The sequence below is a fragment of the Trifolium pratense genome, linkage group LG2 (assembly GCF_020283565.1).
Source record: "Trifolium pratense cultivar HEN17-A07 linkage group LG2, ARS_RC_1.1, whole genome shotgun sequence".
Classification (NCBI taxonomy): domain Eukaryota; kingdom Viridiplantae; phylum Streptophyta; class Magnoliopsida; order Fabales; family Fabaceae; genus Trifolium; species Trifolium pratense.
Genome location: NC_060060.1, coordinates 5875315 through 5897979, shown reverse-complemented (window position 1 = coordinate 5897979; position 22665 = coordinate 5875315). Strand labels below are relative to the sequence as shown.

Sequence of the window (22665 nt, the reverse complement as noted above, 5' to 3'; positions counted from 1 at the left end):
TTAGTGACTTAGATGCAAAAATAGTTGAGAGTACACAATAAATATGTGCACCATATGATACTACGTGACACTTATAAGTTATAATAAATTGTTTGCTGGTTGGTCAAAATTATGACTGCACCAAAAAAAGTCATTTTAATGACTCCACTATAGAATTTTCCTCTTTCTTTTGTAACTACTTATGGTGACTAATCTCTTTCAAAAAAATTATGAGACACGTAAATGAGAGTTCACACAAGATTATTCTTTTCTCTAAATAAAAAATTTTCCATACACAAAAATCGAACATCAAATTCATGATATTTATTTAAGAGGTTCAAATCTTTTATCTCAAATTAATTCATATTATGATAGTTTAGTTTAATTTGTTAGACTCAGCTCAATTGCATAATCACAAATTTAGTGAGATTTGTTAATATTAAAAGAACACCCTAGCTAACAGTTTTTTCATCATCATAGATATTGAAAGTACCCCCACCCACCAATTTCCATCCAAGAAAATTAAAGTTGCCATAAAAATCAAATCTAGAAACAATATATGTAGCGTTTCATTTCCATATTATGGAATATATATATATCACATATATACACACAATTATATCTAAAATTTATATCACATTGCTATTGATAGAGACTTTCATTATCCTAAAAAGGCATATTCATTTATTTCCAACAACTGTTTCTTCCCCTCTTATAAACCACGACTTTCATAAAGCCAACACAAAGCAAAACGTGTAATTCTCATAATTATGGCTTTTCATTTGTCAAAAAATAATTATGCTTTTTCAATTGCAAGACAATTTGCACCAAACTAGTAGTACAAGCAAGAAAATAATTTTTAGAACAAAAAAAGGGGTTTTGTTGGTAAGTGAAAACAGAAATAATAAATCAAAGGCAAATGTGTTGACATGTATAAAAAGTACAAATGAACACACAATGGTTTCTAAAAACCCTCAAAAGAAAGAACAAATGGGGCAAGATTAAAGGTTCACTTTGCCACAAGTACAATGGCATGTTCTAATGGGTGTGAACCAAATAGGAAGAATCCCCAATTTTACATTATCCACCTTCTAGATTTTACACCCACTTTATTCCTTTATATATTTTCTTTATATACCTCATATACTATTTTTCATCATACAACATTTCTTTTCTGTCAAAAATAGAAATCACACTCATTTTGTATTACATTAAAGCCAATAAAATTTAAATCTAAGACTTTATATATTATCTAAATCTCATACTATCTAAAAAAAATTAATTTGTGATTATTATTTCTAAATTATAAATATGATAATATAAGCATGAAAATTGACGACAATTTGAGTATCTGTGATCGTCCGATTGAGATTAAAATGTCTTAATTACAAGTCGAGTAATTCCGAAAAGAATTAATAATAAAAATATGTGTAAAATCTAGACCAAGCTATTTAAATCAAGTGATCAAATATTTTCTCCTAATTATATGACATATACGTATAGTCATTGATCACAATCATCTATACGGTATGAAAGATAATTTTTTGGGCATAAGAACAAATTGTTTGATTGAATTTAAAATTTAACTTTTGTTTAGCATAATTTTTAACCAACTTTTACATATTTTCTGACCAAACTTCAGAATATCATAATCTCTTTTATGAGAGTTTAAGATATTAACAGAAAGAAAAAAAGTATAAAAGGCATGAATATATTCTATCCGGTTCTAAATATAAGAGGAAAATTACTTTTTAGATTTATTGAGAATCTAATGTATCTAGTTTATATTATAGATCAGATACATTAGATTTTCAATAAATTTAAAAAGTAGTTTTCCTGTTATATTTAGGACCAGAGGGAGAGTTTAAAGTGGACATATATACACGTCATTGTAAAATATTTTTACACGAAAGTTCAATACGAATCAGTTATTTCGTAACATCACATCATTAAGGTGGAGTGTAGTGGAATAATTTGGCAAAATTCATAGTAATTAGTATTAAATGACCGTGTAAAACTATTTTAAATTGTCGATAAATGTTCTGTTTTCTCTAAATATAACTCGGTTTTTTGTCAACTAGTCTATTAGCTAAAAATTTCACTTTTAAAATAGACAAGTAGGATGATCGTGATTCGAACTCTGACTCGATACTTTTAATATCCTATCATCTAAGTAAAACTTACGTGATTATAACTCTTTAAATATAACTTTTTATTGTTGAAAAATACTATAAAAAATAAAAAGTCATGCCGTCATCCATGATATGATAGTGTGATTTTTCAATTAACATAATGTTTGGCTGCTCTTTCTATCTTCCTTCATATACTCAACCTCGTATTTTCCTACTATAAATATCACAAACAAACCAAGTCAAATTTCATATACAAAAAATCAAAAACAAAATCTAAACCAAAAAACAAAAATGCAAAATCATCAACAAAACGAAGAAGATACTTCAATGGACAACAACACATTTTTGTGTCCAAGTTTCAGCACTTATTCTACTAATAATCTAAACGACGTCGCTGCACAAGTCACTAAAGAACAAAACGACAACCCAAATTCCCAAAACGACAACGACGATTTCGAATTCTTCGCGTTTCGAACCTCCGAAGATGAAGACTACTCCGATAATCACCACCTCCGCCGCGCCGTTAGTCACGACGTTTTCCCGATCTTCAACCGCGACGACGGCGAGAAGAGAAACTCCGATGCGGAGGAGATTTCGATTTCGTTGAAGAAATTATTGATCGGAGATGAGAAACGGAATTTAGTCGGTTACAGACGGAATTCCGACGCGGCGGAGATTTCGATTTCGTTGAGGAAATTGTTAACCGGAGATAAGAAACCGAATCGCGTACCATCGTCATCGTCTTCGTCGGAGGTGGAGAACGATCTGGATGAAATTCCGGCAGAGTCGTATTGCTTGTGGAAACCGAAATCTCCGATGTCTTCTCCGATAAGCAACTCTCCAATGGCTTCTCCGATCAAATGCAAGAAAAGTAATTCGACTGGTTCGTCTTCGAATTCTTCATCTTCGAAGCGATGGAAGTTTCTGAGTTTACTCCGGCGAAGCAAAAGTGACGGAAAAGAATCATTGATTCTCGCAGAAAGAGAAAATTTGAAGGTGAATTGTAATGGAAATGGAAACGATGAGAAAAAGATTTTGAGAGTTGCCGGAAAAAAGATTCCGGTGACGGAGAAGAAAGTTCCGGCGCCGGTTTCAGCTATTGAAGCGTTTTATTTAAGAAAGAAAGATATAGGGAGAAAATCGTATTTACCTTATAAGCAAGGATTAATTGGTTTTAGTGTTGGTTTTAATGCTAATATTGGAAGAGGTTTTCCTCTTCATGTTTGATTAATTAGTATTAATTACATCAAATTTTAACTATAAGATTAGGACTATAGGTTAATTTTATGGTTTTATTTTATTTTATTTTATTTTATTTTACTTCATACAGTTTTGGAGTAGGAGAAAGTAAAATTATAGTTTTGGTTTTTGGTTTTTGAGGTTAGATTTAATTAATGTTTTGTAACTATTGAATCACGATCCATGAGAAAGGTGTGGATTATGATGTATTTGTCATTTTGTGTGAGATTGAGAAAGGATCATTGACTACTTTCTAGTCAAAGGGTATTTACCTTTCCTTAAAGCCAAAAATATAGGAGTACTATTAAAGTGATAGTTCCTCCGTCCCATTTTATAAAACTGACTAAAAGTGACCGTATTTTATTAAGAGTATATAAATGTAAATATTATCATACTATAAGATTTTGTTTGATTTGTTTCGATGTATATTTTTAAAATGGGTCATGTTAACATGTGCATAAAAGGCACATGTTAAGGTTCTAAATATAGAAAATTGCATTTATTGTTAGAAAAAAGTTAAATGCTTAAAAAGTTAAATGCACATATTTCAATATATTATTTCTACTTTTGCTTCCTTAACATGTGCCTTTGGTGCACATGTTAACATTTTCCTTTTAAAATATCAAATTCTATAATTTTTAGTACTAATAAAAAATTAAAAGATATTCGTAATCAAAAGTATGTATTGGCATACGTGCAGTGGTAAAAGAGTTCTTATGTTTTGGAATGGAAGGAGTATTTTAATACTCACTCCGTCCCGATTTGATTGACAAGCTGACTGTTTCACGCATGCTGATACATAACTTTGACGATTAATATTTTTAATTATATAATAGTGAAAATTATAAAAAATTGATATTTTGACAATACTCATCGAGACGAATCAAACAACATCTTATATGTTAGTATTTATTTTTGTTTATTAATAGAAAAATAAAGTTAAAACAATATATGTGAATAGTACATAACAGTTGAGACGGAGGGAGCAGTCTTTACGTCTTAAAATATCTATAACAACATTTTAGACCATATTAGGGTAGAATATTGGACAGATTTGAATGAATTCGGGTTGAAAATGGTTCATCCAAGAAAAACTATAAGTGTAAAATTTTGATCATCATCAAATATTTAAAGTTTGGTTTTGTAGGATGTCGGTTTATATGGATTACAGCCACTTAATGGGCGTCTCCAAGTTTTAGGAGGCTCTGTGCAAAATATAAAAATGACCCCTTAATAAAAAAAATTAAAAATTATCGATTTAAATTGCATATAATATAAAAAAAAACATTCTTATCAATATTAAATCTTGCATTAAATTAAATGGAACAAGAAATACAAAATAATTATCTTTGTATATAACGTCAAAAAAGAACATCATAATCTAAGATTAAATTTTATGCAAAGATTAAAATGGACTAGAACTATATTTATGAGTATAGATAACTAATATATTGATACTCATGATATTTATGAACATTAACAATATATAACTATTATTTTAGGGCATAAAAATTAATCTATTAATATACATATGATATTTTATAAGTATAAATAATATATAAGTAATATTATAGGACCTCAAAATTTTGAAGCCCTATGCCGTCGCACACCTCGCACATGCCTCCAAGCCGCCTCCGTCCATATCACATCAAAATTCATTCTTTTCATCATAGACTCGAGTTACTTCCAACTCAGTGAATCATATGCTCGCTCATGAAGGTAGACTTAACATTAAATTGATGTAGAAACCATAAGCACATGCGCAAACACATCATAATATTTTCAAATTAAAGATGCTACTTGAACTACTGATATTTTGTAATTTAGAAAGATGATACACTAATATGGTACTATACGTTGTTGAATAAAACTTATGACTTTTGATGATAATTGCCATAAAAGAAAGAAGGGGAAAGAGAAGCATGAAATGCAGAGAGAATGCGAGAAGCTAGAGGAGATAAGATAACTTCTTTATATAATTGCTCTTAAAATTTAAAACAGGTTGTAGTACAAATTAGACCTACCGGTGACAACTATAGAACGAGATTGAACTTACATAATATTTTTGATATAAGTCTTAGAACAATATACATAGGAGCTAGAGCCAAATGATAGTAATACATGCAATATCAAACTTCTAAGTAAGCATGTTTATCTATTGAATATTGATCAACAGCATTAAAAATCTAGCCTAAAGTTAATAATTTCTTGAAATGCATAAGCTGAAAACATCTCTATTCATCTCCATAGAGCTTGTGACTTTCAGATCCTTCAAGCCATGCCACCAACACGTAGTATTATCAGAAGTGCAAAAGCATTCATCCTCTTTTCTTCTCATTAAAGTCTCATAGAACAACTGTAGTTTTAGACGATTAACAAAATCGAGTTAGAACTTATAAACATTTTAAGCATAAATGTGTTTTACATAAAAGGAAAACATGGCAAGGCATGTTTGTTTTTTTCTCCTGTCATATATATAGTATAAGACAATCACAAAATGTTATGTAAGAATTTCACCACTCGAAGCACAAATTGAAATTTAAGGTACGAAATATGGGAGACAATGACACACCTCAATGAATTCTTTACTGTGCGAATGGACACTAAAAGAAATATTTGCAGGACAGCAGCATGAAAGTAAGATGTTTACAACAGACAAGAACCAATGTTTATTCTCAGAAACACAGTCTATATTCTGAGAAACACAGTCTACATCCAAGTGTTTGATGCTTGGTGGAAGGGATGAAATCTGCAAGGCAACCGTGTCCAATGCAGCCTACACAATCCACGGCAAGTATAGACAAAAATCAATAAATTTATATACAAACAAAATCAACCAATCAAATAGCTAATTCATACTCACCACATTTGACGGACAATGGATGCGTAGAGATAGTGATGTCAAAACATTGTTAGGTTTAATGTTTTGCATGAACTCCCACAAGTTGCAAAGATCCAGATGCCAAAGATTCAAATGAATATTGACTTCCAGTTGACTAGAATTTCTCAAAAAAGATATAGTAGGTTCTGAAGCACCATCACCTCTATATTCACATGACAATAGATTTGGAGCATCAATATTAACCTCCTTCAAGTTAGAGCAATGTGATAACTCCAACACCTTAAGTCGAACACTTGAAATATTAATTCTCTCAGACATTTTGCAATACCTTAACTTCAAACTCTCAACAAAAGGGAATTTTGGAAACTGTTCAAGAAACCACTTGTCTGTAAAAAAAGTACTTGTTATAGACCACATGGATAACTCTTTCAAATTTCTGCAGCTATCAAAATCAATCTTTAATTGTGCGTAAAAATAAATAGGAGAATAACATAAAGTTTCAAGACTCGGGGCATTAAAAGAAACATCTTGTATTCCTATAGCTTCAACACTCTTGAGCTTTTGTAGACCACTGATGCTCAAAGACTTCAACTTCTCCTTTGTGCCATCACCAGATCCAATCACACAACAGCTCAAAGTTATCGATTCTATCAGTGGACAAAAAGAAATGAGGTGGTTAATTGCATGTTGATCTCCCAAAAGTACATCCAGCAGTGACAATACCCTCAATGAGGTAAACTTGATTGAATGATTCATGAATGTTGGATCAATCTTTATATACCCCTTTAACACCAACTTCGTAATTGATTTGGCTTCAATGACACAAATTGGCAAGACATGGTATCGGCGCGGACCTATGTAACCTACTGATACCATTTGGTTATACTCTATTACCTCAACACCACATTCACAAGCCAATTTCAACCAAATATCAACATCCTTTGAAATGCGACGAAGGTTGGAACTGTTCATTTTGAGCTTAAATTCTTTGATGGCCAAGTTTTGGTCACGAAACCTTAGGATACTCCTTTTCACATAATTACAAAATCCTAAGGTCTTTCTCATCCTTTCACTCTCTTCCATACGTATATATTCCATTGGTTGTTCCGGAGACATTTCCATGAATTTACTAGCAGTGAAAGACAAAATGGGAAAAGTATACCATGTGTCTAACCAAGCCTTGGACAAAGCACTTGTCCTAGCAGCATCTTCCTCTGGCAACCTTGATAGAATACGATGAAGAACTATTTTTGGCAGACTTGATAACCGATCTTCCTCAAGCTCCTCCATTTATGTTCTAAAATGAACAAAACAACATAGGAAACAAATAAGCAATGATGAATATGGTTAAGCTGAAGAAATTAAAAGAAGTTCATTGTAGATCTAACATATAATCAAACATAGCTATCAAATTAAATACTATGCATCCCTTCATTCATATAAACATGTACATGATTTTAGATTCCCAGGAAACATAGAAAAATATATGAAATACATGAACAATAACCTTAATTTTTTTTAATGGAACAATAACCCTAAAGTTGTATAATGTCATGAAGAAATGCTTTGAACAAAGAAAGAAAACAAAACACAAACAAATGATGAGAAGTGATATTGTTACCTGCAATCTTAGCTGGAACCGAGAGAACCCTAACTTTCCTTCTCTGTGTGATGATTCAGAGAAGAAGAGAAAGCAGCAGTGAGTGAGTGGGAGATTAGAGTTCACGAGATCATGCCATGTGTACATAGCGTAAAAATGATAAAGCCTAATTTTATTCTATTTACTAAATGTTCGAAACCAGAACCTCCAACATGTTACTCAAATTTTTCACCAATAGACAAAGAGCATTTCACGCTAAGCTTGTCTAAACTTACAATGATATATCAATAATTTTTATAACTAATATTTACTATTTGTCGGTAAATATAATGATAACTCACATACAATTACGAAATCGCAATATTGAACCTGTGCGAAGACATATATGTTAAGAATAAATAGGAGAGAAACAACCAAACAAAGAGCTAATAGAGAGACAATCAATCAAATAAATGAGTTCGGAGGACTCGTAAACCTAATGCAAGGTTTTGAGTGAAAGTGTAATGTTAAAAGTTACTTGTATGGTTGCTCTTAGTTCAATGTGTCGATCCAACCCAGTGAGACTCCCCATCAACGGCCCAATAGTGGTATTAGAACCCTATTCCCAATCCGCTAGGTTATCTGCTAATTTATAAATAATCCATCTTATGTTAAAAAAAATTAAATTTTAGTAAATATCATTTGTTTTATTATTTACATGCTAATCGGTTCAGTTTAATAAAATAATAAAACAAAAGACACACATGAAGAAAAATAAAATATTTGCACTTTAAGTTAAATTGTTAGTAAATATCATCCAGAAATTACAAAGACATAATTTAACTTTTCAATAATAGAATAAATAAAATGTTAAACGGTGCCCTGAAACAATTGTTAAAATACAAAAATGGTAAAATATTATTGGAAATAGTGCATTGAAGTGTTAAAAACAATATTTTTTATTGAAATTTTTTGCTTTTATTTCTATTTTTGTATCCTTAACCATTGCTCTGGAGGCGCTGTTTAGCATGACCCATAGAATATTGTTTCATCTAGAGTTTGAGCTCAAATCCATCTATTGAAATTAATTAATCACTTTAGCCTAATTAATTTGTTATGCGTATACACTATAGTTTTTATTCTTTTTTGTGCAATAATATGATATCTAATTATTAGGTTGGTTAACATTTTTTTTAACCATTTTTACCGATGGGACCAATTTCACTGCCCACTTGTGGGGGTCCCATTTAAAGTCAGGTTTTTTTTCTTCTCTGTAATGACTAACCCACCACAATTGACATCAGAGGGAATTGAACCTGAGACTTTAAGAGGAGCATACTCTAAGGACCCAAGTCAACACCACTATACCATCCCAAGTGGAAAATAATAAGATTTGTCCACCATGCTTGGTGATTAATTAAAATATTGGAAGGCTTGAATACATGAAGCAATGAAGGTAAATTGTTTGCCTTTTATTTCTGCATTTATGTAAACTATTTACATAAATGGACATGATAAAAGATATACTATATAATTAAGAAATGATTATTTACTTTTTTGGAAAAATTGACACGCATGTCTATAAATTGACATGTTTATTGGTAAAACAATAAATAACGATTTCCCGCGCGTCCTACATCTTTCCCATTTTTCTCTTTCGCTATTTAAGTTGCAGACGTTATAAAAGTAGGGTGTTTTTGGAATGTCCGCTACCTAAGTAGCAGACGTTATAAAGGTAGGGTGTTTTCGGGGATGTCCCCTACTTAGGTATCAGACAAGAGTATTTTGGTAAATTCCTAAGACGTTCGATAAAATGAGTAGGGTAAGAAAAGTAAATCTCTTATTGTTTTATAGCCTGTTATACCCACTTATTTTTGGTACCCATTTTCAATAACATTTAAGTTTTTATAACTTTGGCCCATTAATTACTTCACAAATGATTTGCAAAATGTTAAATGTAGAAGCACATCAACCTTTCCTATTACTGAAATTGAGCTATAATTAACAACAAAAGATGCCTTCATGTCTTATTCGCATACATCAAACCATAGTCCATAGCATGCAAGGTAGTGAAGGTACTCAAGAATTAATCTACTATAACTTCACCACTAAGCAGATGACACATCTAAAATCTTGGAAATCTATTCTACACATTAATCATTTAAAATTATCAAAAACAGTACAGAAAAGATAATTTCAATGAAATAATTTTTGATCAAGATACTACATGATCAGTGTCAAATAAATTGGCTCCAAAAGAGGAAAATCAATTAGATTAAAGTATCAGCCATTCACTATGTTTCAACAACACTTATTTGTAGGATTTCAAAACAAACAAGTTCACCAAATCCTAATTCAGAATTGTTGAATGTCACAAGTAACCTAGAACTTAGCAGTGAAGGACTGAAAAATCATCCTTGGATGGTGGTACCTCAAAATACTCATTTTTGCCATCTATATTTTCAAATGAAAGAACATCATTGATTACATGAAGAAAACCCTAGTAGCATGAAAAAAATTGATTTTCTGAACCAGCTCGTTAATCGGTAACCATAAATGGATCGACATCCCCGAGTTCAGCAACCAAAGGTTTCATATCATCTGTATCTTCATCTTCCGGCACAAAGTAAGTTGGGAAAGGAAGTATAGATGTGTCGGGTTTTTTATAGAATGCATCTTTTATAAAAACAAAGTTCCCTGTAGCTCCTGGGACCTGTGTTGTGCATATCATACAAAGAGAAATAAGAAGTCCGATATATAGCCGAGCTTCTAAATATTTTAGCCAGTTAATGAATAATTGAGCTACTAAATTAAATACAGATCAGCTACTGATCCACCATTAATATCTTCCATGATATAACTACTCCCGAATTCATGACACAGATTTTCTTAGTCCATACAAACATACAAGCTTCTATACTATCAAAGGAAAGGAACATTGATAATCCGGAGTTTGGCCAGAGGCAAGTAAAATCTGGTGAAGAATTGTTCCAACCATGATTTGAACTTGGGTACTACTAATTGATATGTACTTGACTAAAGTTCATTAATCACTTGAGTTTAATCACTAGGTTTTTGTATGTGGTGATATAAGATAGTAACTTCCCCATAGATCTAATTTCATAAACTAATGTGAATAATAAATAAATATATAAATATATATAAGCAAACTACCTGGCCTTTCACCCACATCAAATTTCTAGCTGGATCGACTTTGTAGACCCATACATTTTTTACTGTTCTTTGGTCCGCACCCATTCTCCCAGGCATCTTTTTACCTTTAATAACCTGAACAGTGAGGAAAATATATATATTATCATAACAACTATCGGTGAGAAACATAAATGTAAAGAAAATGAACTTATACAGACAGTAAATCTAACATATTTTCGATATACACAAATACAGAAAGCTGTATTAATTAAGAATATTAATCTAGAGGAGTCTATCCAACCCTTCCAATTCCAAGCATTCCTGTAGAACCCCCGGTTCTATGTGCTTTCGAATTCCCATGGCTTGCTGAACCTCCCTCAAAGTCATGCCTCTTTAATACACCCTGGAAACAGAAAGGATAATTTAAATTAACACTCATGTAACTGAAAAGACATAGATCTGTAAGAATGGTAGTATCGTGTAATTGCTTGATTTACTCTATGGAAGGATTCAACATGAAACAGAGAAATATCAGCAGTCATGCATGAAATATAAATAAAATAAGAAACAGAAAAAACAAACAATAAACCACCCCCTAGAAAGCATGCAAAAACATTTTGTCATTCAAATTTCCAGAGAGGTCAAGTAAAACGGAACGAGAGAAAAGAATAAAGCTGCACCTTTACCTGAACTTGGACATGCAATATGAAAGTTGAAATTATTGGACACCAATGATTGTCCAGAAGTAAATAAATTATGAAACAAAACCATTGAACAAATAAACAATGGCATATAATACATGTTTGAATTTGTCAACTTATTATTGTATCATCAGGACTCTGGAGAGTGGCAAATTAGTATTGTTGTTGACCAATTGGGCGTGGATGGAAACCCTTAAGACCCTAATATAACTTATGTAACCAACTGACCCTTGCAAATATGCATTTAATAAATTCTTTGACAAAATAATAATTAATCATGTCAACAAACAAAGAAAGAACAACTCAACGACATGAAGTCAACTCAACTATTATTATATAGACACATGCAGGAACAAATACGCAATGTAAGAGAGAGATTGTTATTTAAAAGAAAAAAGTGATTAGAAGTATGTGGTATGTGGGAAAGAGAAAAACACCTGAAAACCTTTTCCTCTAGTGATTCCTGTGATGTCGACATACTGGCCGGGTACAAAATGGCGAACATTGAGCGATGTACCAACAGGAAGAAGTGCATCCTCTGTCACTGGAAACTCATGAAGCTTCCTCTTCATGTCAACTCCTTGAGCCCTAAAATGACCCACTTCAGCCTTTGTCAAGTGTTTCTCCTTCTTGTGTCCACAACCAATCTAACTAAAACAAAGTATCAAACATGTCTATAATTAGATAGTAGATACACATTGAACTATAGAAAACCGATTATGTTACTCCAGGGAGTAACTCTGAGCTGAATTACTCCACTTTATAACTCATAACTCATTATAAACATTGAATTTGGTCATGAGAATGAAGTGTAACGCACCTGGACAGCACACAAGCCTTCCTTCTCGGGTGTTTTGACCTGAGAGACAATGTTGTCATCAACCCAAAGAATAGATATTGGAACTCTAGCACCCCATTTATCCCAAAGTGCAGTCATTCCACATTTTACAGCTATAAGACCAGTTCGTCGTGAATTTGGTGTCATTACACTAGGTTTCGCTTCAATCGTCCGTATAATTTTAGTCTCCACATCAGTACAAAAAAATCGCGGCGGAGGCGGCACCACTGCGATATGTCGAAGGCGAGAAACCACGCCTCTCGAAAACGCCAACATGGCGAAGCAAACCTATGTACATGTCATTAAACAAATCTATCAATAAAAAACAGCTAAAAACAGCTCAAAGGCATAAATACATATTGCAAAATATCATTTTTCATATGAATTAAGATTAAGAAAAGCTGTACAATATGAAATTAAAGGAATGTAACATCGGAATAATAAAAAATAGCTCAAATTTCACGATTTCATGTACATGTGAATCAATAAAAGCTATATGAAAAACAAATTGTACGAATTGATTTTGATATGAAAATGAATTGATAAACCTAACATTAGAATAATCAAAAAGAGGTTAAAATTAACAAGATTACCCCAAATTTGCACCCATATTCAATCATCTATGACTATATATCTACAAGTAGAATTAGTTCCCAGCAAATCCTGCTTACCGCCAATCCAGAAATTATAGCGGACTTTGGCGTATTAAATTCATTTTAGGACTTATAAAAGAATCTAAATAACTGTTTCTAAAAGCATAAGAATTTTTGGGATATAAAGCCGGTAGTGACTGTCCTTAAAATCGTGGAAACTGTACTCAGCAGATCATAGACTTTCAATATGGTGGATACATCTTTAATAGATTCAAGACTCCTATAAGAATTTATTTACAATGAAATTATGAATTGCCTCCTAAAAGTCCTTCCAAAAGTCATAAGTTCCTGACACGTAGTAATGCTCCAATCCAACAAAGAACAAAGTAGATAAATAAATGAAAAACCCTAGACTCAGCATCAAAATTAAGGATTAAAATTGAAGTTGTAACAGGGTTCAATCGACGCCTACAACTAACAGATTCCGCCTCCCCTAACATTTGTCTATAAAAAACGATTAAAAACAAATGAATTTCTATGTGCATAGTATATATAAAATGATATCAGGGAAGCAATCATGTGGAAAATTCAGTAACATTAACAAAACACCTTAAAAAACAACCTAGTATCACTATCAAGTACACTCTATTTAGGGATAAATAAATAAAAAAAACAGCTTTACTACGAAAAATTCCGCTGCTAAATTCGACGAACAACATAAATAAGGTTATCTCTGACCAGCCTCTCCCAGAAAAAAAAGATACAGACCTATGGACCAAAAAGATACCAAATCCTTAAAAAAAAAACTAAATAAAAAATATCCTTAATAATGTTCTGCCTCATGCCACTAACAATGAATCGGAAAGAACTGAAAAAGGGGCTTTTAGAAATCAAATCATGAATTTTCGTCGAGATTTTAGTCGTACCATTATTCATTTCTCTAAAACAAAAAAGCCATGAAATGATATGATGCATTACCTCAATGTGACGACGAAGTACGAATACGGTGTTGACGGTTGCGAACGGTCCAACGGTGGTTCAGTCGCGGCGAGAGTGAAGCTCTCAGTGACAGTGTTTTGTGATGATTTGTGAAAGAAAGAAGAATGGAAGAAGAAACCCTATGGATATGGGCCTATTGGGCCGGGTTGCTTATCACTGTTAATTTTCTTTTTTGTGCTTCAATAAAAACTTTGGTTCGTAGAAACTAGTTTTTGTTAACCGAATTTTTTCTAAAATTAAACTAGAAAAAACTTCGATTTCTGCAAACCGAAGTTTTTAACAAAGACAAAATTGGATTTTTTGGAGGTATAAAAGAAACATGGGAGACCTAAACCCATCATCACTGTTTGATGAGATTTTAACGGTCTGATTTACCTTTGTGTGTTGGTTTAACACTCTAATGGTAGGAAATTGGATTTGCTACTCACACCACCGACGTAGACACTCGTGTCGTTAGCGACTCAGATGGTTTAGAAAAAGGGTAGGCGTATTAAACAATCCAATACGTTTTTTTAGTTATCTGTCTTGTGAGCTTTGTTCGGCTAGAAGGACATTGCATTATATCTGTAGTGGATTGGGGTTCGAATCTCGATCATCTCACTTATCCACCTTAAGGGTGAAATTCTAGCCACTAGGCTACTTGACAAAAAAAATATTTTTATCTGTTCACAAACCATATCTCAATTGGTAGAAAATGCCGAAATTATTAATGTTGGATGTTATAATTGGAGTTCGAATCCCGATTTCTCTACTCTGTGTGTGTTTTCAATAATTTTACCATTTCGTCTATCAACCAAAAAATAAACGTTATTTTTATCTTTCTGTAAAAATTAAATTGGATCTCACAATTTTTTTTTGAGATTAAAACGAGTCTTACACTCTTTTTTACACCAAAATGAGTCTTACACATGTTACAACAATACCGCATGAAATCTTATAATAATGGCAACATAATTACATATGTGGCAATTCATTTTAAGTACACTCACACAAGTAGTTAAGATACAAGAAACAGGACAAAAAATATGTTGACATAAGCTCAACATTATGCACATTGAATGTTGTCATCAAAATCAAATGCTATTTTTGCAATTGTGTGTGTAATATAACAACCTAATTTGTTCATCGCTCATTACAAAATTCAACACCAAAATTTTCTTCTTTGCTAGCTCAAATCTTTCTACCAACCTCTTCAAAAACCAAAATCTTTCATTAGCTAGATTATTCAATTCACTAATCTTTTCAAATTTTGCTTGCTTCTTGATTATTATTACAATGGCAAAAAAATTCTTTTGTGGTGAATGGTCACTGATTTTGGTGCAGCCTTGTGTGAGAGTGTATGTTTCTCTATCTCTCCCTCTCTATCCAAGTTTATTATAGGCACACTATTAAGGGTATAAATATTTAATTATTTAACACACCACTGTACTAATGTGTTTTTTACGAGGTTAATTCCTTAAATAAATCGTTTTTTTTTTTTTATAAGAAACAGTTCATGGGATGAAAATCAATTGGACGGCCGGTCTTTCTATCCTCCAACATTAGTCTGATGGTGTATCTAGAAAAAAATATATAAATTTATGTGGTCTAAATGTATACTTTCGAAAAATTTGTGCAGTTTAGATATGCATGCATGTCCAAAAACATGAGTTTTTAGCAGCGAAGTTGGGAAAACCAATTCTCAATTTATTTAGTAATGTCGGCCGAATATGCTAGTTTTCTTCTTTATTATTATTATTTTTAGAAAAATACTGCAATGTTACTCATAGCGGTCCTATTTAGTTGGAGAGATTAGCGTTTGCAATTGCGCGCGCAGTAGATGTGATTCAGACGAAAGGAAAGCATGGTAGAAGCTATAAATGTGTGGATATATGAAACTGCTTGTTTGTGGATATATAGTTCCAACACAGCACTGTCTCTTAGAAGGAAATTGTGGCAACAAATAGATATATAACAGATCTATAGCCACAAATTGAAGCTTTAAGGATAGGATTTTATCTGCAATAACATCCATTGCTTTTATGGTCCATCACATATGAACCATTGGTTACCAATGGATAGAACAAATATTATTTAATTATTTTCAATATTTCATTCTTAATATTCAACTTATATATATAGTGCAAAAACTGTAAACTTAATTATGTTTAACATTTTCTTTGTTCCATTTTGACATTAGTTTTTTAACTTAAGGATTCAAATTTTGATTTAAGGGTGTCCTCATTTAGTGTCCAATAATACCTCGAATAAGATAACTCAAGTGGGAAAAAAAGACATGATATTTCCTTTTACTTGGTGAATTGTTGGATCATTATGTATCAATCAACCATATTGAAGTTTCATATATCAGACGAGATCAACGCTAGCCAAAGAAGAAATACAGAACGATCTGACTATTCACTAAGTAAAAAGAAACATTTGTTATTAATCGCATCACATGCGTGTATTTCACACGAGTTTAATTAATAACTTATTCCCGATGAGGAGAAACACTGATGGGAACAAATGAACAATATTGAACCCCAGATCAGGCTTGGCATAGTTACGCAGTATATTTAACTAACACTAACCAAAATTAACCTGAAACTTTCTTATCATGTGACTCTTGGCTCAAAATACCGACGAAAAAAACTAACAAAATATGGTAAAATGATGAAATATGATTATTATTTTTATAAAACTATAGTTACATTACATAAATAGTTAAATCTAGGTTAATTAATATGTTATAATGGAATTAGTCCTCCAACATTGTGGCAAAGGCAGAGAATATATAGAACATTTACTGCAATATACCATAGGTTTTGTCCCTTTCAAATGGAAAAAAAGTGGTTGCATTTTCTCCTACGTGGCAAACCGGCATTGAGTGCATTATGTCAAGACACACAAATTCAAAGGGTAACAAGACAATACCCTACATCATCTCATCAATAAATTAACCTCTCAACTACCTTGGAATTCACTACCACAAATTTTTTTCTTCATATATCTGAATTCTCATAAGAATTAACGTGAATCTCATAGATAATATCTACACATTAACACAATGGTATGGTCTCTATGCAACAATGTATGTTAAGCCCTAAAAAAAATTAATGTCAATGAATCCAAAAATATAGCACCTAATTTTTTATAAGAACTTCAATATATGATGCGTCTCAAATAGGATTATCTACTATGAAAAGAATTTATGGAAAACCAAGAAAAAATTATAAGAATAATTTAGAATGACAACATAACACTTAAGTCTATTGTAGGGAATAACCGATAAACTCAATGAGTTCAAGAACTTATATTTTCCACACCTCGAAAAGAACTAGCGAAGATTGAAACTCTTAAGATGTCATATACAAGTCCAATTATACATTAATGAAAAGAAGAAAAATGACATCAAAATTTTGATGCCGAGAATGTTTTTTCATTGTATTTTTGAAATGTGTATATATAAGCACATACAATGTCATGTATAATGTCAGTATTTTGATGTTCAAATAACACAGCTATACATTAATATATCAACCTTTTTTGGGTTATAACAATTTACATTTTATGTGTGTGAAAATAAGATGATATGTGTTTGTGAAGGTAAATTGAGAATACATAGAACAAATGGTAAATGACAAGAACAAGGCAATCCTAAGGGACATAGAGTTATGGTCATTCTATTGTAATTAATCTCCAACATTCAAACCTCATCTAAAAAGATAGGAATGAAGCTCTCCTTAGCTCAACTTTCATTTTCATTATCTACCTATAGTCACATTAAAATGGGGATACCCCAATTGGTCATAGAACACATCATATCTTACTATATAGCATTGTGGTTTGAGTCTTCATTGCCACAATGTCTACCTCTTCCATAAACGGCTTTAGTCTTTCTTCTTTGTCACATGCCAAAACTTCTATCAAGAAAACTACATTGAGACCCTTTGCATCACTTAACTCTTCTTCTTCCTCTTCATCTTCTAATTTCCCTTCTCTTATTCAAGACAAACCTGTTTTTGCTTCCTCTTCTCCTTTCATCACTCCAATTTTGGTATATACACTAAATAACTAATGCACTTTCAATTGATATTACATTTGTTATTTTGTTTGTGTGTTGTTGTATTGTTGTTCTTCTTTCGATAAATAATTTTTTTATTAATGTAAGTCCGAGCCCAACATCATAGTAAGAAAACTCTACTATCATTGTGTGATAGTGTATTATACCGTCGTTTAATTCATTTAGTGGGATGAAATGGAAAGGAGAACATGTATATGTCATGGCCCCCAAATTTTGTACTATTGCATTTTTTAAGGATATATTTTTTATTTTGTGTGACATAATGAATTGTTGGTTTTTTTAGTTATTAACCATAATAGTGAATCTATTGGTTTTATGTTTTTGGCTATTTATCCCCTAATGGCAATTATTTGTCTTTGCCAATGTATATAGGCCACCCTTTATTGAGAAAAGGATTTGGTTATTGTTCTAGTTGTGTTCTTTTATATTTTTAATTTTTTATATTTAAAATTGTAAAAACCCCAAAATTATATTTGCACTTTGGGTGTGTTTTAGTTGTCATACATTAATTATGGCTATTGGGTGATCATGTGATTAACAATCTAATAGTGTCCACTTATGAGGTGAATATGATTGCTACTTGGAAAACAATCTTTCATTTTGATTTATTAAAGTATGGTTTTCACGTGGAACTCTATTTAATCTTTCTTTGGCATACATCAAAATGGTAAGTTTAGTTTGGTTATTGGGACAAATGTGTGGCATGGATTTATTCATGTATTACATGTGTCACCAAATAACACCATACAACTAACCAATTTTTTTATTAGAAAAAAAAATTATACTAAAAATAATAACTATATATTAGGTGCATTTGCCTTGTATAGGGGACCATGGAAGTATGTGATTAGTTAGAGGATTCTATAAAGTAGCAAATCCAAATTACTATAGAAGAAAAGGTCCATTCAAAACTAGTTTTGCTAAATTAGCCCTTAATTAATCCCCATACACAAAATATTAAGTATACCATTTCCAATTATAGTGTTTCTCAAACTTTATAGTGCTATCTATTTACTTGGTTGACTTCTAAATATTATTGTACTAATTTATTTATTTTTGTAATAAAATACTTTTGTACTTTAATTAGTATTCCATATTTTTCTTATGTAACATAAAAGACTAAAATTTCATATGTCTTATTAGAAAATAATAAAAATATTACTTTTCATTTCTCATTTCTTTTTGAGAGTGACTTATAATTATTTGTTTCAACTAAGATATATATTAATATCTTTTCTTCTTTTAATCTTTTAAGAGAGAAGAAATGGGAAAGGGTTATGAAGAAGCAATTCAAGAACTCGAGAAATTGTTGAGGTAAATATCAAACACTTTCTCCTATAATACTTTATGGTATGAAATATAAATTTAATTTATATATACTGCAAGTCTGCGGTGCAAGGTTTTTTACACTATCAATTAATCGTAATTGTTAATTCATTAAAAACATTTAACTTAGTTATAAATACTTGCAAAGACACTATATAATCATCTACGAATTGATGGTGTGAAATTTTTTTATTGATCGTATATCAAAATTAAACTCGTGAAATATAGGGAGAAGGCCGACTTGAAAGCCACGGCAGCTGAAAAGGTTGAACAAATAACAGCTCAACTTGGATCAGTTACAGCTCAAGCTGCATCATCATCTGATGGTATTCCAACATCTGAAGCCTCAGAGAGGATCAAAACTGGTTTCATTCACTTCAAGAAAGAGAAATATGAGTTAGTCACACTAAACTCATAATACCTTACCTTTATAATTAGTTATATACTTAATTTCTTATAGCTTAAGCTTTCTCATTCAATTTTGTTATTATTTTTATTTTTCCACAGCAAGAATCCAGCTTTGTATGGTGAACTTGCCAAAGGCCAAAGCCCCCCGGTATGTTGGGACTAATTATTTATTTAATCAAAAAGATTACTATTAAAAATTTGTCATTTAGTAATCAATTTAGAGACTAAAAATAATTAGTCAATGTTGAGATCGATTTAGCGACCAAATTCTTATCGATCGTAAAGATAAACTACTTTTACATTATCATCTGATCAAATCTCTAATATGACCATATATGATCAAAGTGAAATTTGATATGACTAACGGTGTAAAAATAGTTTATTTTATTAGTGTATATCTATTAAACTTTATAGAATAAAACCCTTTTGAATTTAGATTTAGTCAATTTATTTTATTGAAGACTAACTTTTATCTATTTATTTTGTTTTTTCAGTATATGGTGTTTGCATGCTCAGACTCAAGAGTCTGCCCATCTCATGTGCTAGATTTCCAGCCAGGAGAAGCTTTTGTGGTCAGAAATGTTGCTAACTTGGTTCCACCATATGACCAGGTTTGTTTTTCAATCATATATACACATAAACAATGCATCTCTTTTACTTTAATATAGCGATAAATATCTCATATATGAGACAACGTACAAACATGAACATGAACACGCCACTAACACATGAACATTAATAATAATTTAAAAAAATAGAAGTGATTGAATGTAACCACGTGCATGAATGTCGTTCCGATGTTCAGCATCAGACACATTTTTAATCTAAAGTGTCAGTTCTACACATATTATCTGGTTCGATACAATTATTTTCATAGGGTAATTTATTTGTTTCACTATGCAATATGTAACAGGCAAAATATGCTGGAACTGGAGCTGCTATTGAGTATGCAGTTCTGCATCTCAAGGTATATATTACAAGATAAATGATTATACACAATTTCATGCATAGTATGAAAATTGATAATATGTCAAGAAATTTTAATCTAACAATGTTTTTTATTTTTCTATAGGTTTCCAACATTGTGGTCATTGGACACAGTGCTTGTGGTGGTATTAAGGGGCTTTTGTCTTTTCCATTTGATGGACCCTACTCCACGTAAGTCTTTTTTTATTTTGCTTAATTTACATATAAAATATATACTTTTGCATCAATTACTTACAATATTAATTTTGTCAAAATAATATTGAAAACCTTAATTCTTCCACAGCCACATCAATCCAAATTGTCAATATTTTTGACAAAGTTCAACTTATTTAATAATCTTCAACCCTGTATTTTGTTGTGTGCAGTGATTTCATTGAGGAGTGGGTCAAAATTGGTTTACCTGCAAAGGCAAAGGTGAAATCAAAGCATGGAGATGCACCTTTTGGAGAGCTATGCACACATTGTGAGAAGGTATGAAAGAATAGTACAAATCAAATCTACAAGCTACAAGCTTGATGAATATCTTCCAATATTTCTCTTGCACTTAACTTGTGCTTAATGTTAAAATTTATCTTAACAAAACATTTTTTTATTGGTTCAAATTCATATAGATAGCACGAAATTTATGTGGAGCCTACATAACTTAACAATTTATGTTGAAAAGATTGTGCTGCTAGCACTTGTCTAATATTAAAGTGTGGATGAATATACTCACAATTTTCAACCCTCTTTATTTTTTGGTTGAAATTCATGTAGGTCTTGAGACATATATGAATTTTGGTATGAATTTCTATTCATAAAAATAAATGCTAAAAGCGATCTCTAACGTTTTCTTTCAATCACTCAATTATTTGTCTAAATTCATGTTAGATATATATCATATATGAATTTCGACAAATAAGAGTGTTTTGTAGACATATATTTTTGGTTGAAATTCATGTAGCTCATACTATAGAGTAAATTCGACCTATATGAATTTCGGTTCATAAAAGTAAATGCTCAAAAGAAATTTTTAACTTTTACATTCGAACACTCAGTTATTTGTCTAAATTTATCTCAGTCATATCAGATATGAGTTTTAACGTAATAGTGTTAAAAGGATGTGTTGCTAACGATAATAATATACAATGATTTTTGCAAGAAGCACTTATTAGTGAATCTAACAAGTTAAATTATGATTATGTGCAGGAAGCTGTGAATGCTTCACTTGGAAACCTTCTAACCTATCCATTTGTGAGAGAGGGTTTGGTGAACGGAACATTGGCACTAAAAGGAGGATACTATGACTTTGTGAAGGGATCTTTTGAGCTTTGGGGACTTGAATTTGGTCTTTCATCCACTTTCTCCGTATGAACATCAACCATATATCAATGACCACATCTTGATTACCTAAGTATTCTTCTCTCTAAAATGTACTATGTAATTATCCTTGTTAATTAATTAATTATGAGCTAAATTTCAAAATAAGTAGTAGATGGAAATTATTCTCCATCACTCATTTATATAAAGCTCTAAATTATAATAATGTTACTTTCATTGTATTAATAAATAAATAAATAAAAAATTAAGGGCAAAGTTGTAATTTATGGTGTTTCAAATTCACCACTAAATTTTTGTTGTTTGTTAGGTAAAAGATGTGGCCGCGATTCTACATTGGAAGCTATAATCTCATGCTTAGAGGTCATGTGTCTGCAATGAAGAGGCCTACCTATTTTCAACATATGATATTTTATATATATGAGAAAAAACTATGAACTTGTATTAATTAATTATGTACTATATATTATATCTTAAATAAGAGTTTGGAATTTCATCTTGAGGCATAA

The 22665-nt window shown here is 31.4% G+C and overlaps 4 protein-coding genes across 6 annotated transcripts; 2 read left to right on the top strand and 2 right to left on the bottom strand.

The window, feature by feature from the left end:
• The first annotated feature begins 2215 nt into the window (after window positions 1-2215).
• On the top strand, window positions 2216-3612 carry LOC123906580. The gene has a single exon (XM_045956520.1). It carries the CDS (start codon window positions 2403-2405, stop codon window positions 3336-3338), a length of 936 nt encoding a protein of 311 aa, XP_045812476.1. The 5' UTR covers window positions 2216-2402; the 3' UTR covers window positions 3339-3612.
• Window positions 3613-5308: 1696 nt separating this feature from the next.
• Window positions 5309-7944, bottom strand: LOC123906578. The gene is made up of 4 exons (XM_045956519.1): window positions 7814-7944; window positions 6214-7489; window positions 5923-6126; window positions 5309-5706 (listed from the first exon to the last, which is right to left on the bottom strand). The coding sequence occupies exons 2-4, from the start codon at window positions 7480-7482 to the stop codon at window positions 5548-5550; spliced, it is 1632 nt and encodes a 543-aa protein (XP_045812475.1). The 5' UTR covers window positions 7483-7489; window positions 7814-7944; the 3' UTR covers window positions 5309-5547.
• A 2073-nt stretch (window positions 7945-10017) lies between these two features.
• On the bottom strand, window positions 10018-14166 carry LOC123906577 (50S ribosomal protein L3-2, mitochondrial-like). The gene is made up of 6 exons (XM_045956518.1): window positions 14035-14166; window positions 12446-12751; window positions 12063-12272; window positions 11226-11327; window positions 10946-11059; window positions 10018-10484 (listed from the first exon to the last, which is right to left on the bottom strand). Exons 2-6 carry the CDS (start codon window positions 12737-12739, stop codon window positions 10311-10313), a joined length of 894 nt encoding a protein of 297 aa, XP_045812474.1. The 5' UTR covers window positions 12740-12751; window positions 14035-14166; the 3' UTR covers window positions 10018-10310.
• A 3663-nt stretch (window positions 14167-17829) lies between these two features.
• On the top strand, window positions 17830-22665 carry LOC123906576 (carbonic anhydrase, chloroplastic). 3 transcript variants are annotated; one of them, XR_006808949.1, is made up of 10 exons: window positions 17830-18091; window positions 19374-19432; window positions 19673-19840; window positions 19952-20000; window positions 20347-20463; window positions 20766-20819; window positions 20925-21010; window positions 21205-21310; window positions 22028-22251; window positions 22467-22665. XR_006808949.1 is itself a non-coding variant. In XM_045956516.1 (10 exons), the coding sequence occupies exons 1-10, from the start codon at window positions 17900-17902 to the stop codon at window positions 22503-22505; spliced, it is 1029 nt and encodes a 342-aa protein (XP_045812472.1). In that variant the 5' UTR covers window positions 17836-17899; the 3' UTR covers window positions 22506-22665. The 3 variants fall into 3 exon arrangements, 2 of the variants coding, with proteins under 2 accessions (XP_045812472.1, XP_045812473.1); XM_045956516.1 differs by having other exon boundaries at window positions 17836-18091; window positions 22028-22186; XM_045956517.1 differs by having other exon boundaries at window positions 17838-18091; window positions 22028-22232.